Source organism: Schistosoma mansoni, chromosome 1 (genome assembly GCF_000237925.1).
Source record: "Schistosoma mansoni strain Puerto Rico chromosome 1, complete genome".
Lineage (NCBI taxonomy): Eukaryota > Metazoa > Platyhelminthes > Trematoda > Strigeidida > Schistosomatidae > Schistosoma > Schistosoma mansoni.
The window spans coordinates 64278255-64301524 of NC_031495.1; the positions used below are offsets into that span (position 1 = coordinate 64278255).

The window sequence follows — 23270 nt, forward strand, 5'->3', positions numbered from 1 at the left end:
TTTTCACAAATGCTTATAAACAGAATATATATATTAGTAATCCATTATTTACTTTACATAACCATAAATCATGTATATACTTGCTGAGTTACTACCTACAACCCACTTAGGTACTACAAATGACTTTTAATAAGGAGGAAACAACAAAATGATGTTTTTTAAAAGATAACCGTTGAAATGTTTAACTTATTAATCACCTATTTGATAATAATAATAATAATAATAATACCAACCCTATTACGTCATCATACATATGACTTCAAATAGTAAATTGACTAATACAACAAATGATATCAACTGTCAACTTATATTTGGACATAGGTGTGGCTTATTGACAAATGCCGTCAGATAAATGAATACAACTGATGAATCTTTGGTGATGTTACACATCGTCTACTATAATATGTATGGACTCACTCATAAATTGAATCTAATTTCGTCAAGCCTATCAACATATATATGACGGATTATAGACTGATATTACGTCATCATACATTTTATATCAAACTGTATAACGACCAACATATCAAATGAAATCAACTGTCAACTCATATTTGGATATAGGTGTAGCTTATCATGTCAACGTGTCTCTCTCTCTGAAGTATCCAGATTGAACACCGCTACATAAAAGTGGGGGAGGGGAACAAAATATCAGAAGGTTTTGTGGATATTATAGTAATTTTAATAGTTGAAATCATAAGTCAAATAAAGCTAGACCAACATGGAAACCTGGATGCGAACTGCTGAAGAGTCTCACAATAGGACGAAACGGCCGTCCAGTGCTTCCAGATTTTCCCTGGTGGTCTAGCTTCCATTGACTAACACTTTCAACTATGAAAATATGGAAACATGAATACATATTTAACTCACTTTATCACTTTTAATGAAGTTAAATTTGTATTCGCTTCGTTTTTCTATTAGTTGATAAAGGTGCCTTACTTACTATCCGCTATTGAAGATAACTCATTCATTTCAATTTTACTTAGCTTGATGTATTTTGATTCTTCTGTTGATATTGACACCATGGAGTGTGGATGATTTTATTAGGAATGTTTATATTTTTATTTTTAACGGAGAAATACTTTATAACAGTTTTATCAATATGGACAGTTTTTGGAAATTGTTGAAATTTGTAGTTTACATTACGAACCGATCTAAATTAGACAATCATTAAAAACTAAAAGAAACTAGACAACTTTTTCATTCTAACATGGGGTTCCTTATTAATGCACACCTACGATCCCACTAGGGATCCAACCCAGAACTTTCAGGCCTCAGTTTGTTTTTAATTTTTAGACTCCTAAGTTGACATCTGATATTCTGTATTTATTTTTAATCTAATATCTCACAAATTACTTACTTATGTCTGTTATCCCTAGTTGAGCATAGGCCGCCAGTCAGCAGTCTTCAACCAACTCTGTCATGGCTTCTTTCTAGTTTCTGCCAAGGGCTGTTCATTTTTTTATTATAGGTTCAAAGTTTACTGCGCAATGCGTTTTTAGTCTACCTCTGCCGTTTGCCTTCAAGATTCAAAGTTAGAAGGTTGCCTGGTGATGTTATAACGAGTTTAGTTCATACACATTTCACTGATTAAAATTTTCCGTTTTTTTTCGAACACAGACTAATACTTTTGTGTCTAAGCGAGGACTTTGTAGGAACCTTTATATTATAAAACTTTTGAATATGTCTAACCTAGGTAATATGACAGGGTAAAAAGACAAACTCAAATTTTTACTCGCTGGATTTTGGTCAAACGTTACTTCCGTTGTCAATTCAATGTAATGATTACTAAATGTAGTATTTGTTTAATTTTCAGTGTGACATTATACTCAGTGACCCCCAATGCCCAGGTATGGCCGAAAAAGGGGAGAGTCAGATCTCCTTCTTGAAGTGCTCTCACATGGCCACGCGTATACAGACACTATCAGTGAAGTCCTGCTCACTGCCTTCCTGTGGCGGCGCTGTTGTTTACGAAATTGAGAGGACGAAAAGTTAATGTCCGGTGCTTTAACCTGGTTGGTGGATACGGAAGAACCATAAAGGAGATTTGGAAATCTCTGATTCCGAACCAATAATGCACAAGGACTCTAGTCTCCTGAGGGAACAAATGGCGTGTGAACCAATTATTGGTCACCGGATACCATGAAACTGCATCGCCTTACGTTGCTCCATTGCCTAGTGAATCAGACTTTCAGGTCAAAGGCTCAGGGAGAGTGGCCCCTTTGAGGAAACCACGTGCTTCTGCCTGAGCACCCAGGCAGTAACATAGCCCTTACACAAATCAAATGACATGTGTGACACATATGTATTTGTTGCCCATGTGTACCAGTATGTATGTGTTCAAATAAATAAATTAAAATAAATCCTTTGTATTGAATTGACGTCGACTATGTTCAACATGGAATACAATCAAAAGTTTTATTACAAATTGATATGTGAACTTTTCCTAATTAACAATCAAACATACGTAGAAATCACTTAGTATTATTTGTTTGAATCTTCCCATTAATGCTTAGGACTGGAACTAGTCAGTCTCTTATTGGCATATGTACATACTGTGCGTATTGCCACAATATTGCCCGAAGTCACCAGCATTATAAGCAAAGATGGATAGTGGAATCCAGTTTGACGCGTGTTTCGTCGTATTTGGGACTCGTCAGCTCGATGCACCTGCATCTCAGAGTTGATATTCACTCTGAGACTCGAACCCAGTACATTTCGCTTCAAACGTCATCGCGTTATCCACTCAATATATAGTGAATGTGTTTCCAATTAGGATTGTCTTGTTTTTGGGATGAACAATGATTCACTTGCACCAGTTTTCCATGTTCTTACTTCGCATCATGGAAATGTAGTTGTTCCTCGTCTTTTTAAGTACAAATAATAGACAAAGTGGACATAACATTAAGTTTTTAAGAGTAGTTGACTATAAACTCTACACCTAGATTTTGTGCTATTCGGAAGTCATCTTTAATACATATTGTTTTATCTTGAGGCAATCAAATCAAACCTGCATTATAAATCGTCACGCATTTACTGTGAGACGTTATCACTGAGCTAGTCGAACTGAGATAGACATCGAGGAGACTACCTTCATCCATCCAATATCTCACTTCAGTACATGTGATGTTGTGTTAATATTACTCTCATTGTACATCAGCTATACTTGATTCCGATCATTAAGCTTATAATTTCATTTGACACACAACATCATTCAATAGTATGTACCCTGAATTCGCTAATTTTTTTTATCCAACTAATTTAGACTATTATTGTTATGTTCTATGGCCCGTCAAATATCAAGTGACAAAATCGCTAATCAGAATACCGACTTCTATGATCTTTTCCTGTGCTAAACCAATGATTCATTAACCTGCACTAGCAGCCTTGAGTCAACTCTCAGTCCTAATTCGTCCTCTGCATAGTAATATAAATTTTAAAAACTCAGAAAGTATAATGCTGATTCTCTTGGTTCTGCTTCACTAAAAAATAATGTCCAGTTCTAGCGAACGATACTTGGTTCGAGTCCAAAAGTGAACATCAACTCCGAGATATAGGTACGTCCTATTGATGAGTCCCATATAGGACGAAACGCGAGTCCTGGATTCCACTGCTAGTCACTATCCATCTTTGCTTATAAAGCTTGTGACTTAAGTCGATATTGAGGCAGTCCGCAAAATAAGCACATATTCCAATAAGAGACTGATCAATTGCAGTCTGAAAGAACAATGAGAACATACAAACAAACAACAACAAGTGAACGTAAAAATGGTATTCCTAATATGTGTGCTATAATCGCATCATCACTATTATTCTCAAATGATTATATAGCTTAATCAGTATGCCTTGTTTATAATTTATCAGTGCTATTTCAGTGGACATGGAGCTTTCAACATCGATAGTTATCAACGAATATATTCTCCTTCATACATCATGTGCAATTCAAACAATCAATCATTAATATCAGAATTGGATTTGTGGATATTATAGTATTTCTAACAGTTGAGATCATACGTCAATTGAAGCTGTTGTGAGATAGTAACTCACTGAAGACAATGGTGGACGGTTGCTCAATTTCATGGATTGGTTGAAGTTAGACATTAACACCGTTGGATGCCAGCCGGCTCAGTGGTCTAGATGATAACCGATTGTACATGAGATCGATAGGTCCTGTGTTCGAATCTCGCTGGTCAGGATCGCTAATGCACCCTGCTGAGGAGTCCCACAATAGGACGAAACGGCTGTCCAATGCTTCGAGGTTTTCCATGGTGGTCTAGCTTCAACTGACTCATGATCACAACTATTAAAATCAAACATTATTCAATTGATGAATCTTTCAGTTTACATTATTCATTAAGATATTATCACTTCTTTATAACTAACAATGTTTACTCCAATCATATTTGATCTCATGTTTCTTATTTACAGTGAACATTCTTCTGTACAATCATGTTGACTACAATAAATCGATTGAAACTATCTTGTCACCATGTCTAATCTATACTGTGATGTATGTACATTACGATAAACCCGATTTGTGAAAAGCTTCACCAACAACAAATTTGTACTTCAGAAATGTTTATCAATAGAATATACATAATTTAGTAACCCATTATGTACTTTTCATAACCATAAATCATGTATATACTTGCTGCGTTACTACCTACAACCCACATAGGTACTACAAATTACTTTTAATAAGGAGGAAACACCGAAACGGTGTTTTCTTGAAGATGATCGTTGAAATGTTTAACTTATTAATCACCTATTTGATAGTAGTAAAACCAACCCTATTACGTCATCATGCATATGACTTCAAATAGTATCTTGACTAACACAACAAATGAAATACAACTGTCAACTCATATTTGGACATAGGTGTGGCTTATTGACAAATGCCTTCAGATTAACGACTACAATTACCGGAATCTTTGGTATTGTTACACATCGTCTACTGTAATATGTATGGACTCATTCATCAATTGAATTTAATTGATGAAGCCTATCAATATATAAATAGGACAGATCAAAGTGATTGATGAATAGATTATTATCATCTCTATTGAGAATTCTTATTTATTACATAATCAATGGCTAACAGGGATTTGATATTGACTCCATATCAAGTGTTTATATTACCATGTTTTATCCTTATTTTCTGGTCTCTATTTTTGATAGTCTTCAAAAGTGATGGTAAGTATAAATGTTATAGAAAAACGGATAGGTTCTAAGTTCGAATCTCGTGAGGCGGGATTGTGGATGTCCACTGCTGAGCAGCCTCACAATATGTCGAAACGGTCATCCAGTGCTTCAAAGTTCTCTATGGTGGTCTACCTTCAATTGATTCATGATCTCAACTATTAAAATAAGTATGATGTTTGGTTGAATGACATTGAAATGTACTTGGAATCTGACAAAATCAAATTTTATTAGATTGGAAATTTGTAGAATTTTAATAGTAATTTTTATAGTTGAATTCATGAGTTAGTATAAGCTAGACCATCATTGAAAACCCGGAAATACTGGATAGTCGTTTCGTCCTATTATGAGACTCCTCAGTAGTGAGCATCCATTGATGGTCTAGCTTAGATCATACATTAAAACAGTTTATACATAAAAGTCATTATTTCGACTAGCTGTAAACTGTCAGAAAATACGTTCCCTGAATAGTATCGATTTTTTCTTTCACATACGCTTGATCCCGATTTCATCAATCCAGTATACATAGATCAATTGCCCCTATTGACTACATCTAATTATTTCCAAGTGTTCGATTTCTTCAAGATGTATTTTCCAAAAAATATCAACCTTGATTTGTATCATTTCTGAAATGGCTCAAATATATTCGACCTTTTAAAACAGTCAATCATATATAAAACAAGGCAAGTGACTTGAATTTCTATATTCACTATCATGGTGTTTGTGAACATTATCGATATGAAAGCCGGTTTTATTGATTAGCTGCTGATAGATTTTAGACTTTTTTAATGTGTGAATTGTCCCTAAGAAAATTGAAATCTTAAGGTACTTTGGTACTTACTTACTTACGCCTGTTACCCTTCGTGGAGGTGCATAGGCCGCCCAACAGCAGTCTCCAGCCAACCCTGTCCTGAGCAATCCTTCTCAGTTCTTTCCAATTAACATTCATCCTTTTCATATATGCTTCTATTTCCCAACGTAATGTGTTCTTTGGCCTTCCTCTTTTCCGCTTCCCTTTCGAATTCCAAGTTAGGGATCGCCTTGTAATGCAGTTTGATGATTTCCTAAATGTATGTCCGATCCAATTCAAACGTCGTTTCCGAATTTCCTCTTCAGCTGGAAGTTGGTTTGTCCTCTCCCATAAAACGCCGTTGCTGATGATATCCGGCCAGTGAATGTTGAGTATTTTGCGTAAACAACGAATAATAAATACTTGTACCTTCTTGATGATGGTTGTAGTAGTTCTCCACGTTTCAGCTCCGTACAGTAGGACCGCCAATTTGTATCTCCTCATTTTCATTGCTATCTGACTGGTCTTCTCGGTCTCCCACATTGTCCGGACGTTCCATGTACCTATAAAAACTGTTGTTCTGGTTGTTAGAACAGTCATCGGCCTCGTGACTTCCAAAGAATCTCGACTTTTATCCTGAAGCGACATAATTCTTCCCTCAACTCCCAGGGCAGACTTTAAATGTTTCGAGTCATTTTTTCTGGTTAGCATTTTTCAGCAAGTTAGTTTTCCACAGGATGGGGTGGCTAACCTATACTTAACCCTACTCCTTTGTGTTGGCTTGGGACCGACAATAACTTTAGAAAAGCTACACGAGGAGTTGTACTTTGGTAACTTGATCATTTATCTGGTTCCACTGTATCTTTAATTTGAAAATTCACATTGTTATGTTTCATAGAGAACATTAAACTTCAGTATTTTCTTCTACTTAATACATTATCTTGTCAATATTGTACATGTTATAATAATCAGTTTTGATACAAATGCTTCATTGATATCTATAGGAAGTGGGACTTGGAGAGTAAGTCATAGTTCAATGAATGAATAAATGTTCCAATCTTTCAACTAAACAATACAACACATTACTTTTGCATAGATATGTGACTTAGTACAAAATGAATAGTAGAGAGTGAATGAGGAGATTTGTTACCTTGAATAACAAACGGAAATAGACGTAGATGACAATTGGTGAAATGTTTATCATTGAAAATGATTTTGTTAAGGTAATAATCTACCAAGTAATCTGGTAACATGTTCAACATACTTACTTACTCTCCTACTTACGCCTGTTACCTCTCGTGGAGGAGCATAGGCCGCCCACCAGTCCTGGTTGGCGTTTTTTCAGCGAGATAGTTTTCTTAGAGATGGGATCGCTAACCCCATGCCCAACCCTCTTCCTTAACCCGGGCTGAGGACCGGCAGTAACTCTATAGGAGCTACAGACGGAGTTAACATGTTGAACATATAAAAAATAATGTCGAATCATCATAAAAATTCACTAGAGATTATAGATTTCTACGGAAACATATCGTGATCAATAATGTAGCCAAGACTTAATGAATTTTTGAAATGTACATCGAAGCATTTTGATGAAAGTAAACTCAAAAACAAACTATTGAATAAGGAACCCAGCTTCATAGATCTTCACAGATCAAGTTAGTTTACGATTCGAGAGTTAATAAAGCATCAAAAAAGAAAATGAGTTTACTTAAACAGTGTAATACAACTTACAATTGATTGATTACTGGTGGTGATCAATATCATGTATATCAGGTCCTTCTTAATTCAGATCGAATCCTATCGACCAAGTTACAATATAGCCACTAGTCTAGGTGACTCGAAATTGGTTGGAGGTAGTCAACGGGAAACCCTGGGTTTAGGTTTCATGCTACTTGACACTTGTTAACTAAGTGTACCTGTAATCTTGTGAGAACTAATGCTCCCTGACGGATTCGATCCCGTGTCACTTAGCTTTACTGTTAGAAACGTTACCACTGGGATGTATTTAAAATTGATTGATCACTGAGTAGTGATCAATATCATGTATATCAAATCTTTCTTAGTGCAGATCGAATCCTATCAACTAAGTATTACATAACTCTGATGATTGTTATAAAGCTTGTTATATTAGTAAGTATAATGATGAATTGCTAGCATTATTTAATATACATTCAGTTGATGTTATGACAAGCAACTGATCAAATTTCCAATACCCCCTCCTATTTTTTTAGAAAGATATAGATTGGCTTATTCTTACCAAAGGGGGAAAAGTATGTTCTTCTATCTAAACCACTACATTTTTTAATAATTTTCTAAATTCAATTGAGTCAACTTTCTATTTCTATCCAAATAATATTTTTTAGTTAAATCGAACTTGGTTTGTGTTTAATGAAACGAAAGAAATATGTTCATGTGTAAGTGAATGATGAGAAATAGTAAATTAATGTTTTTATGGATTGATAAATCTAACTGGGAAATAAATCAGTCCTGAATGAATCATATGCTCACTAGTGATTGGCTTCAAGAGGTATTTCTTGGAGTTCCAGGTAGAAGTGACCAGTGGAGTTCAACTAGGTCTGTTGTGAGATATCAACTCACTGAAGACAATGATGGATGGTTGCTCAATTTCGGGGATTAGTTGAAGTTAGACATTAACACCTTTGGATGCCAGCCAGCTCAGTGGTCTAGAGGTTAAGTGTTCACGCACGAGACTGATAGGTCCTTGGTTCTAGTCTCGCGAGGCGGGATCGTGGATGGGAACAGCTGAGGAGTCTCAAAATAGGACGGAACGGTCTTCCAGTACTTGCAGGTTTTCCATTGTTATCTAGCTCCAATCGACTCATGATTTCAACTATAAAATTACTAAAATCTTCCTAAAACCCCCTTTTGAATGAGTATTTCTTTGAATTGTATTGAAGAGGTACAGCCGTGTTAACAATCTTATTGAAACCTGATAATCACATAGTAAATACTTTATTTGCAAAATATCAACCAATTGTCTAAAACTTGACTGCTCTTTTTGCAAATATCAGTCAGTCATCTCACATTTCATTGTTCCTGTATCTTCATGCCAATCGCTCTCCGTTTCCGTTCTTTCCTTCTCGATCTTCTACTGAAATACGTTATATTTCTGACTATAGCTGTATACTACTAATGTGGATATAAGTAGCTCACACCACACTACTGCTCAAAAAGGGAAACGAAAATAGTTTCGAAAACGAATAAGATCTAGGTTAAACAAAAGTCTAAGCAACGATCGTTAGCAGTGGTGGGCAGCGAAAGCAAAAGAGATGGAAAAGGCAGCGGCTGTAGGCAACACCAGGCAACTATTCAGACTAATAAAAGAAACCGGAGTTAAGAAGTCAAGTGTAAGTGAGACAATCTCGGAAAAAGACGAAACACTTATCTGCTCTCAGCCCAGACGTTTAAAACGATGGGCGGAACACTGTAAGGCGCATTTCAGCTGGCCTTCAGGTACTGTACAGTTACCCACTATTCCCAGAAAACCTGAATTGAAGTAGGTCCCTCAACTCTATTTGAAATTCAAAAGGCTATAGCTAATCTGAAACGAGTAAGAGCAGATGATCCAGACGGATTGTCTCCAGAGGTGTTTAACTATGGTAGTCCAATGTTAGCAACTAGGTTGGCTAAAATCTGGGAGTTAGACATAATCCCATCTGACTGGTCTTGATCACTTATTGTCCTAATATATCAGAAGGGGTCAAAATCGTCCTGTGATAACCATAGAGGGATTAGTTTGACTAACATAGCATCTAAAATACTAGCCTCAATAATTATCGGGCGCCTAACTAAGACTCGTTAACTGCAAACACAAGAAAATCAGGTTGGCTTCACACCTGTTCGTGGCTGCATCGACCATATATTCACTATTCGTCAGGTTTTAGAACACTGACATGCTTATCGGCGTCCAACAATGATAGCATTTTTTGACTTAAAAGCAGCATTTGACTCTGTAGACCGAGAGGTTCTGTGGCAGTGTCTGTCATTAAAAGGTGTACCTGAGAAGTACATAAACCTTTTGAAAGCTCATTACGTGAACACTACCAGTCAAGTCAGAGTTTATGGAGAACTGTCATCTGGTTTCACATGGCTGTCCACTATCCCCATTTTTGTTTAACTTCATTATAGACATATTGCTGGAAATAACAGTCTTGTCGACTAAATTTTCAGGAATTGACCTCCTACCAGAAGGTCCACTTATCGACTTAGAATACGCAGATGACATACTCCTGTTTGGTGAAGACGCTGACAAAATGCAGAGTCTTCTGCTAGAACTGAGTAGTAATACTAGGATGTTTGGAAAGCGTTTCTCCCCTTTAAATGTAAATTGTTACTCCAAGACTGGCCTGAGTCAACACATGAACTAAGGATGTTGAGTGAAGTAGTCGAACACATCGACAACTTCACTAATCTTGAAAGTCTGATCAGACCAAATAGGTTGCTGTCTTACGAAATCTCATCATGGATTCAAAAAGTTCGTATGACTTTTGCCAAATTATGTCACCTATGGTGAAGACGAGATATCCGTCTATCAATTAAGGGACGAGTATACTGCTCAGCAGTTCGCTCTGTTCTACTTTACGGCTGTGAAACATGACCATTAAGAGTAGAAGATACTCGCAAGTTGCTAGTATTTGACCACAGATGTCTTAGAAATATTGCTCGCATCTGCTTGGATCACAGGGTAAGTAATAGTGAGGTTAGGGAATAATGGTAAATCAGTTGATGAGGTTGTGAATCTTCATCCACTGAGATGGGTTGGCCACGAGTTAAGTTTGTCTGAACATCGATTACCAGTACGAGCTATGGTGACTAGTATTGGAGGTGGTCGGAAAAGAGTTAGGAGTGGTCAAACCAAAACATGGCATCAGTGCTTGATGTCAATAACTTCTAGTCTGAGACATGTCGACAGATGCAGAGTACTTGGTTGGGGTCCGCGTGACTAAAATTAAAATTGCCTCATATCTTTCTTTCTTCCTGTACTATATATATATATATATATATATATATATATATATATATATATATATATATATCCAAATAAGAAGGATGTAATGGCACACATGTATTTTATAGTTAACTGATTTTATAAAAGTAAGTGATGATGACATTTTCATAACCGAATACAGTCCAATACAGTCATTAACACTATAGGAGATTATTAACAGCGTTTTACAATTAATGAGCTCACAGATGAATACTAAATGAATAACAGCATTCCCCTCTGAAATTGTATTCACCAACATGCCTAAATGGTTCAAGCTGCCAATACTTCACTTCTTTTTTCTTTGCATTTCAATAGTTCATGTTAGTTTGTAGAAAATTCATCCATAGCAACCAAAGTTTTTCTAAGATTAATACGAAACAAAAAGTGTTTGATTTACATGATTTACATTAACCTTATCCTCATGAGGATATCACAGTTTTAGAGTTCTGTCATAGGTAAAGAATCTAACAAATTTTGTCTTAGGTTGTTTCCTAGGCAATAAAAATACTTTTGGAATATATGGCTAATGGAATTATTTGTATGGATATTACAATTTAGTGTATTTTTCGTGAAATTGTAAGTTATTGCATAGTTAGTTATTCCTCTAAGGAAAATTGCATAGAGAATGTGATATATATATATATATATATATATATATATATATATATATATATATATACATATTCATATGTTTAACTTGATGTTGTTTGCTTGTATGTTCTCATTGCTTTTGGGACTGCAATCGATCAGTCTCTTGTTGGCATAGGTTCATACTGCATAGACTACCTCAATATTGCCTGAAGTCACAAGCTTTATAAGGAAAGAATGCTGTTAGAGGTATGAGGGCAGTTATCACTTCCCGGTTGCCCACATCGTGGAAGGGTTCTCTAGAAATACCTGAAAAGGAAATCTATGGACAGTTGTCTTCGCAAACTACTCAATATTCACTGGCCGGATATCATCAGCAACAGCGTTTTATGGGAGAGGATAAATCAGCTTCCAACTGAAGAGGAAATTAGGAAAAGACGTTGGAAGTGGATAGGACATACATTAAGGAAATCACCAAACTGCATCACGAGGCAAGCCCTAACTTGGGATCCTGAAGGGAAGAGGAGATAGAAGTACATATGGAAAGGATGAATGTTAACTGGAAAGAACTGGAAAGGATTGTTTGGGACAGAGTTGGATGGAGAATGTTGGTGGGCGGCCTACGTTCCTCCATGAGGAGTAACAGGCATAAGTAAAGTAAAGTAAATATGTTATTCTATTGTATACTAAATAAGATAGATAGCCTTAACTTACTGCTCAAGTTACCAATGTTATTCTTATGTAGAAAGTGTCAATAAAATTGGCAATTTCATGTTATTATAAACAATAGGATTTCATTCAATGAAAAATGTGCTAACCATAAAGTTATCTCTAGAACATAGACAAAGATTACTTGGTAAGTTGATGTAACTAGTTTATCATAGTTGCTATGCAAATGAATTGAGTCATATTCATGCTTCAATATTCATTTCGCTATTACGAGTTCACCTGACTCCGTAAACGGAACGAAGGTCAATGACACAGTGACACGATAGGTTACTCTAATCGATTGTCCCCAGCCCAACTAACTAGATCAAGAAGTGTTGATGAGGCGTAGAGAAGATTTTCTACATGATCCCAGAAAATACCAAGCACAAAACACCGAACACACAAATTAGGTTTATTTATACAATGATAGAAACGCCTTTGTGAGAGTCACAAAATAGCGTATGAAAAAAATCCGTCAACCAATGACAGTCATGGATTTCGGGGTGGGAAATTTAGGCTGTAGGTCAACTAAGCATGTCTTGGCGCGAAAACATAGAATTCAAATTTTCAGAATAAAATTACGCAATTAGGACGGTTTTCAAATGAGTTCTAGGGATCTAACGTCTACAACACTGATAAAATATGATACATTTGTAATATCTCAATGGGAGGAAAAAATAAGCCGCTTCTTCAGAGAAGAAATAAACAAATTAAGTTTAAGTGGTATAAAGGAAAGATACAAAAAATACTAAGTTCAACCGAAAAAAACCCAGTTCTGAACAAATCCCTGTCACATCACTCCCGTGAAGGTGAGGAGACATACTTGTATATTTGAGTGTACGTTAATCGGTGTGAGAAATATGACATTTGTCAAAAGATAGACTTGAACATGTGTGCATGATAACATTGTGATTTGTACACAGAACCAGAAATGATAACTTGGAGAGATAGTTCAAGTCGGATGGACAGTAATAACTTCTTTTCTATTGAGTAATACATGGAAAGTTTCAGCACTACACACTTGTTTAACATATACTAAGCGATTTCGTTACCTTCATTCTTATGTTCATAAAATAGAAGGAAATAGGGTAATACTCATGTTTCATTATGATTACAGACTCAAATGGTTTCTATTATGAATCTTTCATAACTTCATAAAAGCTCTTTTTCATTGTATGATTAACTCAAATATCTTTATGTAACCTATAACTTAGTGTACATATCCCACTAATTTTGTAAGTGATTACATTGTTGTTTCTATGTGATCAATTAGAAATTGTAGATCATCAACGTTGATGATCTCTGTCGATTGATTGTGGGAATATTAGAGTTAGATGGGAATGGTGTGACAAACCATTGAAGTCACATCTCGTGGTAAGCAAATTACATGGATTGCCCCATCGACGTATCAAGGTACTATGCATACTCTGAAAACTGTATAACACAAAGAACATCATCACAGAAATATATTAGTTAAAGTAGATACAAACGGAAGTAAAACCAATGCCTCATGGGGCAATGCATGGCGTATGATGAAATAATGCACGTTGGTTGTCCTTGACTTTGACAGGGATCGATGAATTGTTCGATAATCAGTGACCCAACTGCAGGATATATTTCTCATCCTCGCAAGACCGTAAAGTATGATCAATAAAGAAGTCTCAATCAAACATTGTGTCATTTTTGAATATTCATTTATTTTTATAAGAAGGGAGTTTTGTAGAGATTTTAGTAATTTTATAGTTGAAATCATGAGTCAATTGATGCTAGATCACCATGGAATACCTGGAAGCACTAGACGGCCATTTCGTCCTATTATGGGACTCCTGAGCAGTGCACATGCACGATCCCGCAAACACTACTCGAACCCAGAACTTGTCAGTCTCTTGCGCAAGCGCTTAACCTCATTTGTTTTTCCCATTTGGTTGATAATATAAGATATATTTGTTTGACATTATTATCCATATAATCTTAGTATTCATAATGAAAATAATGAAGGAGATGATCAGATTTTGATTACTAAGAGAGCTTTTGCTTCATAATTGATAAATTTACTTACATTTTATGCCAAAAATTTGATAATATTAAATTTTTAGAGTCATGGTCTAATAACTTACGTAAGTACTTTTCAGAATCTTTGTTGATGTTATATTGTTGAACGTTTGTTCATTCTTCTCATATTTGTCTCCATTTCTCGGCATTATGTGTTCTTTGGTCTTTCTCTTCTCCTTTGTCCTTAATGATTCCATGTGAGTGCTTGTCTTGTGACTCAATTGGGTGATTTCCTCAAAGAGTGCCCTATCCACTTCCAGCGCCTCTTCCTAACTTCTTCCTCCGCTGCAATCTGGTTTGTTCTCTCCCACAGTAACTTGTTGCTGATAGTGTCTAGCCAACGGGTTATAAGTATTTTGTGTAGACAACTGTTCATAAACACTTGTATCTTATGGATGATGGCTTTCGTAGTTCTCCACGTCTCCGCCCCATACAGTAGAACAGTCTTGACATTTGTATTGAAAATTCTGATCTTGGTGTTGGTTGACAGACAGTTGTTTAGAGTTCCAGATGTTCTTGAGTTGTAATTATGCTGTTTTCGCTCTACCGATTCGCATCTTCAAATCTGCATCAGATCCACTGTGCTCATCGATGATGCTTCCCAGGTGTGCAAAGGTTTTTACATCTTCCAAAGCTTCTCCATCAAGTGTGACTCGATTGGTGCATGCTGTATTGTATCGGAGAATTTCGCTTTACCCTGTGTGTATATTGAGACCTAGGCAGGAATAAGGATCGATGAAGACTGTAGACTGCTCGTACGGGTTTATGTATCATTAGTCCGGTCGATGAGTCACAGTTCTCTAATTGGGGGATCCTTACGTTATATATTAATAGGGCACAGGGTCACAAGTTATAACAGTTGTCCTGGACACACCATAGCTAAAGGCTCTCAGTCACACATTCTTAACAGATCACGAGTGGGTACTCTGTACTACCCATTACTCACGACAATCATCCAGCTCTAACCAATCGTTTCTCAAAATATCTACTGCTTTCCATGTATAGATTCAAACTCCTTCATTCCTGATATCTGATTTGACTAGATTCGTAAAGATGTTACGGTCAAAAGCATTGTCAAACTCTGAATAATCGTGAGATCTTTAAGTCTAACCATACAGAGAAATGTGAGTAACTGGTAAAATGTGTTCAAGAATGATCTTACAGTTTTTTCCAACCAGAAAGCAGGTTAGATGAATTGACAATTCACAGTCCACATAAACAGGTTCAGTTGCTTCAAGATAAAGTAGTTCTCTAACATAAATCTTCAACATCATATTCCGTTGGGAGCAGTTTCGTAGGCATTCTCATATGGCCTTCTCGTTCTTGATTTGAATTAGTCCACAAACGTTAATAAGTTGTATGAAGCACCGGCATTCAATAACTACTGGAAGCTTTCCCAACTCATCCAATTCACTGGCAGCAAGAGGTTTGGTGTGAGTGAAACAATGTGTGAGGATGATCTGAAGCCAAGCAATAGCATCTGTCAACGCTGTCGAAAATTAACAAAGTTTTTTTTGATGGACGGCTCAGCTGTTCTACTACTCCAGTGACATCGATCAAACTGTTCTTCCCTCCCAGGCCAGACTAGACTGATTCATTTGTTGAGGCAGAAGTCTACAAGGAACTTCAATTCTTGAAGCCCGTTGGTTAGCAGCCTATGCTCGATTGGGAGTAACAGGTGTAAGTAAGTAAGTAATTAATAATCAGACTTCAGTTGTGTTGTGTTCGTATTCACAACTAAATGATTAGTACATATTTACTCTCAACGTTCAAATTCACTATACTTAACTCACATATGCGCAAGATCTTTTGACTTCATGTACAAATTCATTTGTTACTGGTAAAGTGCATTTCAGAAAGACCGCTGAAATTTTATATTTCATCAGTTATAGTCGATACTACTGACCATCCTATTTTACTATAATGTTCAGTACCCAAGTTTTTAGCATTTCATCTTATTATACTAATGCAATCAAATGTATTTCATATCTTATATCATACATTGAAATCTAGTTTATAACATTTGTACTCATGTTATATTTTAGTGTACTAAATCAAATGTGAGTTACTGTACGATTCCTTCTACCTAAGTTCTCCACAGTTTTCCAGTCGAATGTATGTCCACAGTTGTTCAAATTCATTAATATAAGTGAGGATATGTCATACCGTTTGACTGCTAATTGATGTTCATGTAGGCGAAGATGAAGAGGGCATCCTCTTTGTCCAATGTAATGTTGTTTGCAGTTGAAACAATTCATTTTGTAGATGATGTTTGGTTTTTCTTCTTTTGTCATCTCGTTCTTTGATTTGAATAGGATGGATCAAAGTGATTTTGTGTGCTACATCTATTCCAAAAGGCTTCATTAATCTCGTTGTAATTTCTGATAAAGGGTAGGATGATCCATTCGTTGGTTTCTGTACTGGATTTTGTTTCTGCTGATGAGTTTGGTTGGTATTTTTTGATGAAGTTGATTGGGTAACTGTTCTCTTTAAAGATAATCTTTAGATAATTTTCTTCATTGTTTTCGCGCTTCAATGTCTTAGCCCTCTTAAATAAAGTTTGTACACGAATAAACTTTAGTCTTCGACATCAATATCCTGATTGTATCGTGTTTAACGATGAATGTGTGTTTTCTGCTCTACATCAATTACGGTGATTTTTATTTATACAATCCTAAGACCGTGTCTGAAGTCAAAGAGTTCTTTAGTTTTTCTCCAAATTCTCCGGTCATTATCGAATAGGAACATACGTATTTGAGTGAAATATTTTCAGGGAAATACACCTTAATAGATCGATCTATTACTCTTTCACTCTCTCAAACCTAATAAACGGAACATGAAAAGCTGAGTTATATGATGATCCAGTCATTCGACTAACCGATTTAAATAACACGAATTTGGTCCCCGGTTGTGAATTGAAAGATTCGAATAATCAATTCTGTTATATCTAGAGCTTTGATTCTTAATATGCCGCGAACTACTCGACTACTTGAACGATAGAACCCGCAACGTCGCAAAAGAGAGAAGACAAAGACTGGTAAGTAGGAAGTTTATTCCCCAAATCAGTGTCAAAATATAGTACAGAAATCTCGTGTATTTATAGTTTTTTGGCTGAATGTAAATCATCATTTCGGTCAACCAATAGGCACATAGGGGTCATGCTAATCCATCCAATGGGGAAGCTACACGTCGACATTCTAGAACATTCCCCTAGCCGTGATTGGATGGAATGTCTGTGGCTCTTCCTGGGCTTCTTAAGGCTTCCTAGAGTCTACCGACGAGCCGTCCTTACAAATTCGTATTACATTGTGTCAGGAAATATTGAAGTAGATAAGATGAAGCTACACGAGATTTTAGTTAAATCAGAATTGTCGGATCTTAGAAAGTCAAGTAGTGGCTATTCCGGACGAAAGCTATATGACAAAGAACATTTGTAATATTCATCGCCCTATTATCTAAAGTAGCAAGTTATGTTTTTGGATACGGTGATGATGACTACACAGTATAAAACAAAAGGCTATCAAAGAATGTCGTGAACACTGTTGTATACTTCATATCAACATTGTATCTCAAAATGCAGCATTTCTCAGTCATCATGAATGTGTAACCAAATAAACTAAACTATAGTTGACACTTAGAGTTGTCAATAGGCGGAATATTGCAGCGACATTATTAGAAAACGTGTTCACTTTGTAACATTACTGCTGTTCATACGTTGCTGAGTCCCACCAAACAAATATTCTCGGAATTATGCTTTAGGAAGTCATATTTGTTTCGATTTCCTTGAGTTTCATTGATTTATCAGCATGGAGTTGTGGGAATTATTATGTGTTTGATTGAGATCATGAATCGATTGATGTTAGACCATCATTGAAAAGATGGAAGCATTGGACAGCCATTTGGTTCTGTTCTGTGGCTCTTAATCAATGTGCATCCACGATCCCGCACACACTACTCGAACCCAGGACCTTTGGCCTCGCACACGAACGCATAAAATCTAGACCATTGAGCCGGCATCCAACGGTGTTAAGGTCTAACCCCAACCAATCCACGAAATTGCGCGACCATCTTCCATTGTATTGAGGTAGACTCCTGTCTCTACCTGATATGGATTAGTTCCACTGGTTACAGTTTCTCACTAGAACTCCAAGAATTCCTTCACAAAGCTAGTCATGAGTGAGCACATGGTTTACCAACTGATAACATAACGAATAAAAATTAAATTATTAGCGTACGATAGTAACAAGAGAATTCAATGAATTCCTTCACATATTGTTTTTCGGATATTTCATAAATTCAACTTTTTTTTACTCTTGTCTTCTTTTCAGGATGAGAGGGATCTCCTTTCAGTAAGATTAATGATAAATTCTATGGATTGGATATTTTCAATTTCTATTATCAGAGAAATCCCGATGGTTATTTGTTTCTAACGTGTATTCTATATGATTGATTTTTGCTAGCACAGATTGTTTTATATAAGATAAATAAGGAAAGTGATTTTGATCTATAGCTGGCAATTATTGCATGGTTATTAAGATTCCTGAACCTCAGTGATAAGACTTCTTTGGATGTGATTGGTTAACTTGTTTTTCAAGGTGTGTGCTCATATGATAATGAACAAACATTTTGTTGCCTGTAATCATTTATTAATTGACTGTGAACTGTGCATCATTGTAATTTGATTGTAGTTTAAATCTAAGTAGCATAAACTGGTATGATTGGATTTGAAAGATTTTTTCCTTTTTTACCATAGAAGTGTAGGTTTCGATATGAAGCTGAAGTGTTGCGAACAACGTCATCATTGTCTGAGTTATCCTTATAACGTTTGTGGAAATGACAGTCACGAACTACGTAATGGCAGCATGTCGTTCTTTCATAATTTCCGATAGAAATCGAAACTCTCGAAACAATACATCTAGTACTTTTTAAGGTACTTATATCCATAGTTTAGAGGAAGGGTGATCACTTGAGGAATATCTACATTTGATATCAATTTCAGAAAAATAATATTCACGACTGAGTATAAATTGTGGTTCTTTTCAGTATGAAGAAGACCACATTGCAGTAAGTTTAATTATCGATATTTGTGATTGTATATTGACAAACATTTCGTTTAATAAACCTGTCTGGACTACCCTGATGAGGTTCAGACAAGTTTGATGGATGAAGCGTTGAAATCATTATTTAAATTTCAATCGTTGAGATTATTTCAAATATAATTACAAGGGGTTTTGACGAGATTTCAGTAGTTTTCATTGTTGAAATCATGAGTCAATTGAAGCGAGACCGCCATGGAAAACCTGGAAGCACTGGACAGCCGTTTCGGTTAAGTGCTCTGGCGCGAGACTGGTCGGTCCTGGGTTCGAATCTTGCGAGGCGAGGTCGTGGATGTGCACTGCTGAGGAGTCCCACAATAGTATGAAACAGCCGTCCAGTACTTTCAGGTTTTCCATGGTGATCAAGCTTTCACTGACTCATGATTTCAACTGTCAAATATAATTTTGACATATAATTAGATTATAGAATTATTCATTCATAACGAATATTTGATGGGAGTGATCTCCTCAAGAACAGAATGCTTTATGTAAAAAAGTTAGTAGGAAGAAGGTTATGCTTCAGTATAGTTTAAGAATATTAGTTACTGCTCAAGGGAAAATTAACGCTTTCTATCTCTTGTGGTATATTAACGGGTCTGTATCGATGTGTATCGGTTAACCAATTGGTATATGTTAATGCTTAAAATGAATATTCAAAGAATATAGATTTTTAGTCACTCATATCAGATAGGTTGAGTGAATCCTATTTTCCATCCTATGATTTCCAGTAATGTAGTGAACGAGAATACTATTATATCTTGTAGCCTGTGTGCCCTATTAATGTATAACGTGATAATATCGCCAATTACAGAACAGTGATTTGTCGATCGAACCAATGATGCATAAAACCTGTGCAAGTAGTCTAGAGTACTTATCGGTTCTGCTTTCTGTCTAGCTTAACCCAGGCAGTTAAGTTCAGAATACCAATCTAAGGCTCTGTGGTAAGAATCTTCTTTTTCAAACATACTAGGTTTATATACTAACCCGATTTCACTATTCCTTCATTTCAATGTCAATCATTCTCTATTCTCATTCGCTTTTCTTTGATCATCTTAACCTTTTGCCTCCAGGCACTTCACATTCAATTGATGAAACATACTACTTATATCTGTTCATAACAATAGCACACACACCATAGTAATACTTCGTCCTAGATATTTGAATTTAATAGATTTATTTATCTATTCACAGCTTTACGTAATACAACCCACAAATCACTGCCAACGTTATGAAGGATCTTCAGTAAGATTTAAGTGATTTTTAATACTTCCGTTATAGTGATTTCTCTAAATAGTTAATTGTCATGATAAAGAATAAAGCACTATATAAAGAGATCTAAGATACTAACTAATAGTAACGAAGTTTGTTTTCTTCCTAACAGCAAGTCAGTCAGCTACAACGTAAGACCAGGAACAACTATGCATCGGTCCAAGTTATCATACCTCGTTTGTACAGCAAGATCAATACCAAATTCATAGAAGTAGTTAATTTAGTGGTGGTAATAAATAAACCGAAGGCTATATATATGGATATAGTACAGGATGAAAGACAGATATGAAGCCATTTTAATCTAACGGTTTAAAGGAAGATAAAGAGTGTATACACCGACGCCATTGTGATCGATTCTGAGTCATGTCACACAGAGTCTGCGACCATTGGTTACGATAGTCACGTGGACCCCAACCAACTAGTCTGCATCTACCTATATCACTCAGACTAGAAGTTATTGACTTCAAGAACTGATGCCATTCCCAACATTTTACCACGGCTTCGTCTCGGACATGTTCATAGAATTTCGATTTTAGTTGAAAATTGCTTAGTTATTCTTATTTGTACAGAACGATTCAGTGCTCTATCATCATCGAAATGATATGATACTTCATGTGGAATTTTATATATAACTAACTAAAGCATATGTTGTTTTAACGTTAATCAGATAAAAAAACGTTTGTTGGAATCCTACTTAATTATTACTCCCATTTAAGAGTTTGGTATCTCAAAAACCCGAAAAAGAATGTCCTTTTTGCTTCGATGTAAGTTCTTTTTTAACCGTTCTGTTGATAACAATTCCTGATAACTGATTGCAAACATAAAGACGCAAGTACACAGCTGATGATGATGATGATGATTGCCTTGTGATACTTATATGAAGTCTTTTTAAGATTAGTAGTCTAATAAAGCAAGTTAATATACCATGTACTGAATAATGAAGTCTATAATGACTATAGGGTGGAACTATATTCAATGGTATACAGAAGTGGTTGAATGTATGATTTGTACACTGGGTAATGAGAGGTATAAAGTTGCACACTTTCAGAGGTGGTTCAAGAAATTCAGTAGATGTTTGTTTTTATCTATTTAAATCCACTAAAAACAGCGAGGTTAACATCAATGTCGAATAGAGCTGCTGCTATTGATTGTGGGTTAATCATTTCGTGACTGTCATGAATATGTCTGTTATCAAGCTATATTCATCTAATTGACAGCTAATCTATAGTGTTATGATAGTGTTCAGAATAATGAGTATTTGATAACAGCTTAATTGGTCATAACTACCTTTGAAATGTTTGTCGGATTTCTAAACTATCAATGAGATCAGACAAAAATCAATGTTTTTATGAAACTCGATGAACTTTAGTTTAACAGAATCTATACACTTGATGAACAGTCATCTAAGAACTGGAAGTAAACAAATTTTGATAGATGAGCTGTTTGTAATGTATGATTCTCAAATATTACGTTTCATTTAATTCAATTCTCAATAGCTATTAGTGTGCCGTGTGCTACTGATGTGAACAGATATAAGAAGTATGTATCATCAATTGAACGTAAAATGTCTGGCGGCAAAAGGTTAAGATGATAGAAGAAAAGCGAACGACAAACAGAGAAGGATTGATGTGGGAACGAAGGAACGATGAAATCTGAGACGATTGAACATTTTGTAAATGAAACGTTTACTATATGGTTCTCCGATTTTACTAAGATGTACTGTGACTTCTTGTTCCAGTACACTCGGATGTCCTCACGTGTGTTCTCGTTCACTACATTAGGAATAAATCTTTTATAAAATGTTGAACACTGTGTATTTACGATCGATCTGTGGATGAATATTGTTTATAGTAGAGGCTGCGATAACTGTTATGGAATCATATATTTGATGGGGGTTTGTTCTCTGAGCTACCCGAAGTTTGTGCTGATGATGTCGCCCAGAAGGACGATGAAAGCTCCACGACCAAAGAATCCAGCTTAGAGAACAAACCTACATCAAAATCACACACCTAAGCTACAAATCTTCGTGCTCTTCAGATATGTAGCATGGTATTACAATGTTGTAAGGAAATTGATTGTTGTGGCACTGCTCAGGGGTTCCACAATAAGACGAAACGTCCGTCCAGTGCTTCCAGATTTATCATGGTGATCTAGCTTCAACTGACTCATGATCTCAACTATTAAAACCAAACATTATTCAATTGATGCGTTTATCAGTTTACATTATTCATTAAGATATTGTCACTTCATTCTCTCTTCCAATGTTTACTCCAATCATGTTTCTTATTTACAGTGAACATTGTTCTGTACAATCATGTTGATTATAATAAATCGATTGAAACTATCTTGTCACCATGTTTAATCTATACTGTGATGTATGTACTTAACGATAAACCACAATTGTAAAAAGTTTCACCGACAACAAATTCGTAATTCACAAATGCTTACTTACTTACTTACATACGCCTGTTAACCCTAATCGAGCATAGGCCTACAACCAGCATTCTCTAATCCATTCTGTCCTGGGCCTTCTTTTCTAGTTCTATCCAACTTTTGTTCA

General features: G+C 35.8%; 1 protein-coding gene across 1 annotated transcript; it reads left to right on the forward strand.

The window, feature by feature from the left end:
- Positions 1 to 5065: 5065 nt before the first annotated feature.
- On the forward strand, positions 5066 to 23055 carry Smp_122630 (MEG-1 family). Its single transcript, XM_018795193.1, has 15 exons — positions 5066 to 5193; positions 5857 to 5873; positions 8221 to 8259; positions 8353 to 8403; positions 11087 to 11104; positions 11556 to 11573; positions 12421 to 12441; positions 13508 to 13528; positions 14390 to 14410; positions 16391 to 16405; positions 18674 to 18694; positions 19389 to 19409; positions 20633 to 20683; positions 21426 to 21473; positions 23004 to 23055. Exons 1-15 carry the CDS (start codon positions 5091 to 5093, stop codon positions 23004 to 23006), a joined length of 468 nt encoding a protein of 155 aa, XP_018649530.1. The 5' UTR covers positions 5066 to 5090; the 3' UTR covers positions 23007 to 23055.
- The last annotated feature ends 215 nt before the right edge of the window (positions 23056 to 23270 follow it).